Source organism: Primulina eburnea, chromosome 10 (assembly GCF_022965805.1).
Source record: "Primulina eburnea isolate SZY01 chromosome 10, ASM2296580v1, whole genome shotgun sequence".
NCBI classification, from domain to species: domain Eukaryota; kingdom Viridiplantae; phylum Streptophyta; class Magnoliopsida; order Lamiales; family Gesneriaceae; genus Primulina; species Primulina eburnea.
Genome location: NC_133110.1, coordinates 1,064,691 through 1,073,683, shown reverse-complemented (window position 1 = coordinate 1,073,683; position 8,993 = coordinate 1,064,691). Strand labels below are relative to the sequence as shown.

Here is an 8,993-nt window from a genome sequence, read left to right as displayed (position 1 = left end):
TCATTGGAAGAAAAATAGACAAACCGGAGCCTTGAATAAGATACCACCCCCGTTACCAAAATTTCCTAAATTGGTGAAACTTATAATTAATTAAAAGATTTTAAATGGAGATTTGGCCAATCACAGGCGACAACATGATTATCTTCTTATACGTGCATGGCACACTTTGATTTATTGCACGTACATTCAAAATTAAATTCTCGAAATCAATAAATCATATATATATCGATTGTCGGTATCAATGCATCACTCATTTTCTTGGCAAGAATACAGTGTCCGAGATAATTGATATATACTTCATCGAGTTTTTCTTGTTTTGGTTGTCCGAATATAAAATTTAGTTTCTATATTTATAATTTTTTTTTTTAAAAAAAAACTATTATATCATTATTAACTAATTTTTAGAAAACGTGCAGTCATTTTTTAAACGAATGAAATATGGATGAAATGAGAAGTTTGCTAATAAACTTTTGATTTTGTAATTATTCTCTTAACATATTTGAAAAAACAATAAAAAAACTCGTATATTTGTAATAGATTGAGTATATGCTAGAGGTTTTACAGAATCAACATGCATTTATAATTTATATTTTTTCCTAATAAGATATTATTTATTAAAAAAAACAAAAATTTATTCAAAAAAATATCATTTTTCTGAATATTTTATAAGTTTTTTGTTGTTAAATTTAAATATAAATGAGGGCATTATGAGAAGGTGGGGTTGAAAGAAAATTTGATGTTTTGCGGAGACAAATATTATAATAATAAAAAGAATAGGCTCTCACTTAATAATGTAGATATGTGTGCGCATGTGTGTATTAAATAAAAACATTATCAAATATCCGTTATCCAAGCATCCCACAAGTTGGCAATCAATTTTTAGCCTTCACTAATTTCGATAGCTTTGGGTAAAAAGTTCTCATGTCACGAACTTTTAAATTTCAACAAAAATGTATCTTTGCAAATTATAAATTTTTTCTTTCAATAATTTACTCATTTGTATCCGTATTCTATTTTCCTTGGAAAACCATGTTATTAATAGTATATATTAAATGAAGATTCCATATGTTCATCTCTCTAATTTATACGAAGAGTATATATATCTTGAGAGACAGTCTTACATATATTTATTCATGATATTAGTCAATCATTTCCATATTAAAACTAACATTTTTGGCATAAAATGAAACCTCTACTAATTAAAATTCTACCGAAACAATTTTTTTTAAGATATGACCGAAAATACACACACTCATAAACATTTAAATAATTTAGTCAGGCGTTTTATAATTTATCCAATCACTGAATAAAAATAATTACAGTTACACAAAATCTTAAAATGTAATCAATCTCTTATTCTTCTATTTTAAAAGATAAACTCGAGCATATTACCAAAAGTCTGACAACTCAACAACGTAAAACAAGATTCAAAATCTTTTAAAAATGTTGCTTAAACTTATGTCTCATAATCATATTATGCGGAAGAAATGCAAGGTCCTCCAGTTTCACGTGCACCCCCAGCTCAATCTACTCAGTCTTCAGCGTCTCAAGTCTCCTCAACCATAAGATCACCTGCATCCATCACACTTAATGAGTCTAAAGACTTAACACATCTGAACCGATATAAGAAGTACAAATACATATCATGCAACAGTGAAAAGTAATGTAAGCAAAATAACTTTCAAGATCTTCAAAAGCATGAACATAATGTAAATATATTCATATCAAATCATGTCATATCGTATCATCATATACATATTCATTTCCTTAATTGAATTCAAATCATTAGTCGTGACTTTCGTATTATCTCTAATTCGATGGATGAATCTACGTATAACCGTGGTACCTGACGGCGGGGACATCAACGATAGTTTTACCCATCCACTGAGCCTTAGCCTCACATGCTCGTGTTCGTATTGGTGTTAGTATTAGTCACAACCAAGCATGCAACGTGTTCGTGTTAGTCAAAACATGTCATCATATTTATCATTTGTAAAATTCATGCGCATGAATATATTTTCTTAAACCAAGCATACAATGTGTTTCTAACATTAACGTAAAAATTCATGTTCCATATCAACATATACATTTTAAATATGCGTTTCCAGCTATCAGAGCACTGCCAGAACTTCTAATTCGACCCGCTCAAACTTATCGAACTCCTTAAACATATTTCTAGTCATTTCCTTAAACATATCTCGAACCCCTGCATTAACCTCTATATTATGCTTCAAGGCTTAGACCGGAGTCATGTTTAACCCAAATTAACCCCAGACTTGATCAAATTTAACCATAGTTCAACGATTTCTAACCAACCCCGAGTGACTCAACTTAAACCATTTATAACCATAGACGTGTCGATGTAACTTACTGGAACCCCCAAGACGAGCAATATCCACAAAATCTAGCAAAATATCTGTACAGCACTGGCGCCTAGGCGCTGGCAGTGTAGCGCTGCCACTGGTAAGCACCTAGCGCCATGTGCCAGCGCCGTGGCGCTACAAGAAAAACGTGAGAAGCATGATACCAAGAATGCGTATTTTCGTGTAGAATTCATGTAAAGCCGATGCGGAACACCATAACCACAATATATCATGAAAATATATTTCAAAACACATAAAATGATGTGATCAATACGAAAAGAAGGGAATCAGGAGTGCCTTGCGTATTTACACTCGAAAACCTTGATACAATCACGTAAAACGTGAACCTGAGAGGCAATGAAGAAGTTCTTTGAAAAAGCTTGAGAAAACCTAAGGACGAGAGCTGCTGAAATTCGAAACTTGTTGGTGGAAAATTAGAGGAGGCGTCCGAATGCTAGTGTGGGGCGTTTACGGTTTGGACGAAGGGTTTAATTATACTGATTAGTGCTAATGAGCTCATAATTAAAAATAATGAGATTAAAAAAGATTTTAGGCCCATTATGCAATAAAATAGTCCCATCAAGCCAAAAATATTCCATAAAATATATCTTTTAGGTACATTTTTGAAAATATTGTCTGAACCCTTAAAAAGTCTCCGACTTGCTAAAATTTGCGTACCGATTTAAAATATGACCTGACGAGTAAAAAATACTCTACCTAGGTCCATTTTCGAAAATCCTCTATAATTACACCATATATTAAATAATTATTTTTAATTATTTAATAAAATAATTTTTCTTAATTATCCTCGACTCCGTTCTTCGTTCGAGCGCGAAATACTGTTAAAAGCCCGAATACATGAAACCTTAATAAAAACCGTGAAATAAAACACATATCCATGAAATAATCATGCATTTAATGCATTAAAAATAAATTAATTAAAATACATAAGAAATTTGATAACATGCATGCATGTGGTTCACGTGCAATTTCAAATTTTTGCGACGTTACATAAAATATATTATTTTTCCATGGGGTGACCCAAATAAAATATATATATCACAAAATTGATATGTGAGATCGGATCGTCTCACAAGAGTTTGTGTGCTAAAACATTGCAAAGTTAGTAAAAAAAACTAGTTAAAAAAAACTGTGACATGATCAATTTCATTTTCAGCCTAATTCTTATAATAAATCCGTCCGTTTAATTTATTATTACTATTTTTGAATGAAGAAGTTTACAAGGGGGAGTACACTCCACAGTATGCACACAATAAATCCAAGAAGTGCTTCTGCAAAAGGTGGAAGAAATAAATTCTGTGGGGGCCCAATAGGAGAAATGGAAAGCTAAATGGGCCCTGGCCTTGAATCCGCCCCTGCCGGCCTCGGACCCGATAACTTTTTGCCTAACTATCCCTATTTTTCTCACTTAATCCTGCACTTTTCACATTTGTAGTGCCAAACTTTTCAAAATCAACCGTCTAATTGGCTGATCTTGATTTTATATTCAAATATTTAGTAATCAAATTATACATGAAAACATCCAAAATTTGAGAGAGAAAATCCATTGTTTTACGATATGCTTAAATGATATATATTTGATTCGAACAATTATTTCGAACACAAATTCGATGATCATTCGTTAATTCTCTTTGAATGTATAAATTTTTTGGGCTCTAATCTAATTGTGCATGACTTGAGAGAATAATGGGCCATTGTCACTTCACACTTTTCAACCTAAAAACCTAAATTCGACTTTATTAAACAATTCTCACAATGAATAGACCCGATCTTTCGATAAAATCATTAGAGAAAGAAGATAATAGTTAGATTCATAAGTAATTGAATTTATCTTCCGTGTCTTTTATTTGGAGTGGCTGTAAATGTCAATTAAAACATAAATATTTCACTAAAATTTTATGATATGTTATCTATATTATTATGGCAAAATATTCGTATATTTCATTAAATCCATGTGACAAATAAATAAGAAACCAATATATTTTATGTACAAAATTTACGAATATGTCTCTTATGATGAGACATTTTCATCATTCATATCTACAATGAAAAATAATACTTTTGACATATACATTAATATTTTCTCATAGGTCGGATGAGCTCAGATAAGATATTCGTCTCACAAAATTGATTCATGAAACAATTGTATATGATTATTTTTTTATTTATTTTTTTGTGAAAATATAAGTATAACCGAAAGTGGGAATCAAGCTCAAATATCAAAATCTTGAGAATTTTGATAATCCCTTATCTAATATGATACCATATTCCAAACATGTTTCACACTCAAAAAAAAGTGTTCAATACGGAATGAAAAAAAACCAAATGTGAGCAAACTTTTTCTTTGATATGTGACTATGCATTGAATTAATTTATGTTTGTGATAACTTGATCTTATATCAATATCACCGTTCGAAACCAGATTTGACGTTCAAGATCTAATCATAAGAAAACTTTTTCTCAGCTAGGTAAGTCAATATCGTAGGTAAGCCAATGATAAAAATACATACATAAATTAAAAGATTTTGCTCGCGAGGAAAAAAAGGGTGCAATTTGGAAAGATGAGTGACAGTAGAAAGTTTGAAGGGTAATGATGATGGACCTAAATACTTTTTATCTTTTCATTAGGCAATAGAGTGGTCCTAAATCAAAATCCACCGACCCTAATTCAATCATTAAGTTTAAACCTCATCACTTATATATACTAGTACAACGATGCACGCGTTGCGTGCTTGTACGATATATTTTTATAATTTATTTGATTTATATTTAAATGAAGATCAAATTATATTTATAAGAAATAATGAGTGGCTACTTTATAATTTTGATATATGAACTAAAAAATAAATTAAAAAAGAATAAAAAAGACCCAAGCAAAAATTGAACCTACAACCTCATGATTAACAAACATAGGCTTTATCCACTAAACTACATGTGACTTGCTTTTATTTTTTAACACTTTATTAATATATATAATTAGTAATGTAGAGAGTGAGGGTGAAGGGTATTTTAGGTATTTTAAAAAACAGACCAAGGAAGTTACTCTAACCTACTCAGCCTTAATAAATAGTAAGATATATATATATATATATATATATATATATATATATATATATAAAATTCTGCTGAAAATGTTTCAAGTATCAATTTTATGAGATGAAAACTAATATTACTCAATTCATAAAAATATTATTTTTTATATGTCAAAATACTATGTGGATGATACTGATTCATCTCACGAATTTAAATACTTGACTTTAAAACATTATATGAACCCAATATTAAAAGCTGCACCATGGTCCAAAAAGTTCAAGAACACAATTTGCAAAAAAATATGTACTATCACTACTTTTACTAAAGTTTTTACTCGTACTTGCGTAGAAGCTGTCAATAAACATGGTTCCTAGTTATATTTTTCACAATATTTGTTGGTTAATTGCCATGCTATTTGAAAATAATTATAATCTATTTAAACAATTTACACAAAACGGGTCACGGGCCACACTTAAAAACGTTTTTCCAGTGTAAAAGGGTTAAAATGGATCGGACCGATTATGAACCGATAAACTGGTTAAAAATTGGTATGACCATTTCATTTTTTTTAGAATTTAATTATTTTTTGATATATATGGTTATTTGGATTTTGAATTTTGTTAAAAATTATTATTTTATTAGTATTAGAGTTTATTTGATTCTGTTTTGTTTCAAAAAATATATATTTATATTTGATATTTTGGTTATACGTATATTGTTGTTTAGCTTTTAAAATATGGTAAATATATTTTTGGTTTTTTTATAAACACATTTAAGATTTTTATGGTTTCATTGCGAAAACATTGATTTAAATTATGTGTAAAATAGTATTTTAAAAAATAAATTTTGGGCCGAATACTCAGCCAAGATGGGCTTTCTTCCCTTCCCAGCCCAATTTCGCCGTGTCCTCTCAAGATCACGTCGTTCAACGAAACCCTAATCTAAAAGCTTTGTGAAAACAAACACTGATCGTTTGCTGCCCTAATTCTTATTGCGCAATCTGAGTTAATAATTTGGAATCTCTGAGTGTTTTCCGAGATTCCTGCGAGATTGCATTTTTATTTATTTTTTGGATTGAAATTAAACTACGCCGGTGATGACATGATTATTGGCAGAAGCTACGATGACCTAACTGCGCATCCACGGTACTTTTACGTGGGGTCGTTGTGGCTATGGTGAATGTGCCAATATGCTAATCTGAGGCCAGTTTTAGTTCATTTTTAGTCTCGCATGTGGAAATTGTGATTGGATTTTTATTATATTTGATGTTTTATGTTATATGGGAAAAAATAGCTTTTTTGACGGTACAATCACTGACGTTTCCTTCTTTCTGGAGTTGGGTTCGAATCAACTTATAATTTGAGATTTACGGTTTCGAATTTTATAATTTTCGGCTCAATTTTGGGACAATCACTCGTTTTTTCTGAAGGTGTTCTGAGTCAATCTGTAGATCCCATTCTTTTTTAAATAACAATCTTGTCTTAATTCACTAGATTTATTGGTCTTGAAATTTTTGAATTTGATAGCTTCTTTGACTTTTGATCCGTGCCTGGATGGAAGGAAATGTTTTGGGTTCAAAGTTTTGAAATGATCAAATCGATAAGACTGAAACCTGTAATGATTTTTTGTCTTCCTCGAGCTGAACTTCTTTTGGAGATTATTGGCAAATTACGTCAAGAGCGATATTTTCTTACTTTGCTTGTGATGGTAACACAGTGGCATGATCTTAATTGATTGTTAGGTTGATAATGTGATTATATTGTCACTTTTCATACAAATCGGTATACACTCTGTACATTTATTTCTCGATTTTTTTCTTTAATATTGTTTGAACGTTTGGTTTTGGAGAAGGGTAGATCCTAGGAATGTTAGGTTTAATTTGAAGCTTGACTGAAAGGTTTATAGTTATCAGTCAGTTGTTGTGGATTGCACTATTATTTCCCGGCTAATAATGTTTACACTCTGCCAATTGGCTTCTTATATATGTGTACTAAACTCTAATGTTAAGCATTATGAGATTGTTGAGAAAGTAGTTTGGCTGCTTGAAATTGGTTTCTTTCTGCGCTACCGCTACATTGTCTTCAGTCTCTATCCATATCACTCTATATGTGCAATCTACAAATTGTTGATAATAAACTTGATTGAGATCGAGCAATGGGACCAGGGGGGTCTACCGGACCAGGACGGGGACCGGGGCCTGGGGGACCTGGACCATGGGGACCGGGGCCTGGGGGACCTGGCTGGGGACCTGGACCATGGGGACCGAGCTGGGGTTCTGGTCCTGGAGGACCATGCTGGGGATTCTTCGGTGGATGCTTTGATGGAATTTGCAACATCATTACTTCATGGTAAGCAATTCATGAATTCTTGGCATCATTGGATGTACGAACCCCTTTACTTGTGTGGACACATTATCAAGAATGACTGCCGTCCTCAATGTCTCTATGCGCGTGCACATATCCTGATTATATCTCTTTTCATTAATGATGGTACTGATCTGGCTTTCAGACTGTAGTTTTGATCATTTAATTATTGTAACAAGCATCAGTTGAAGGCGTGCTACATGTTGTCTCAAATTATCATGCGGAGTCGTTACTCGTTTGTGGCTTCCATGTGTTGCAATTGAGAATAGTTGTTTTTCTGATCCAATGATTCTCCTGTATCTTGTTCTTGCCTCGCATGCTGCAGTCTTCTGGTAAATGACTTTGAGTTTGATTTTGCAGCTTATCCTGTCTCAGCTGTTGTTGGCTGCTGAGTTGCTGTTTCGGTGGCCCTCATCCTTATGGACCTCCCCTTGCACCTCCTTTCTAATATGGAACCTAGCACTGTCACATCTGCATCTCATTGTTCAAGTTGATAAATTTTACTTGGAACATTTTTTGCATCGTATTATGTTGTACTTTGTCTACTAATTAAATAATCATGCATGAGTTGGAAGTTTAATCCCGGGTCATGCCATTCTTCGTCATGTTGCTAATAGACCATATCTTTGTTTTACATGAAACACTCTCTTAGCAAATGGAACTTGGAGATGGATTCTTCATTTTGTTATTTTTGCTGACACCACATTTTCTCAGTACCGTTCTGATGATTTTTTTCTGGTTAAATTACACCACCATTGCCCAATCAGGATTCCTTAAATTCATATGGAAAAACATATCACAAAAGGAAATACCAATTAAAGAAAACATCTGTGGTCGACTCATATTGCTGTAAAGTAGCATTTGATGTATCCCACAAGCAATTTTGGTGTCAAAGCTGCTGAGGGAAATGTCAAGAGCCTGAAAAGCAAAGATTGAAGAGCGACTCTCCGTTGTCCATCTAGCAGCCTTGTTTTAGAAAACTATAGTTTCTTTTTTACGTGTTGATAAAGATCCGAGTCAGGAACTCTGTTCGAGTTGAATTGGATCTGAAAAAAGGGAGCGAAGTAAACGAACCCAAGTTTTTTCTGGGTAAGTACGATCAGCCAAATTATGCCAGTCACTCAATACCAAACTTGATTAATGGAAATAGGGAATTTCGGCTTCCCACTTCCGAGATTCTGACGATTTCGTAAAACCGCATTCTTTCTCGACG

At 32.5% G+C, this 8,993-nt stretch overlaps 1 protein-coding gene across 1 annotated transcript; it reads left to right on the top strand.

Moving 5' to 3' along the window:
• The first annotated feature begins 7,368 nt into the window (after window positions 1-7,368).
• On the top strand, window positions 7,369-8,468 carry LOC140842277 (uncharacterized). The gene is made up of 2 exons (XM_073210042.1): window positions 7,369-7,765; window positions 8,141-8,468. The coding sequence occupies exons 1-2, from the start codon at window positions 7,369-7,371 to the stop codon at window positions 8,170-8,172; spliced, it is 429 nt and encodes a 142-aa protein (XP_073066143.1). The 3' UTR covers window positions 8,173-8,468.
• The last annotated feature ends 525 nt before the right edge of the window (window positions 8,469-8,993 follow it).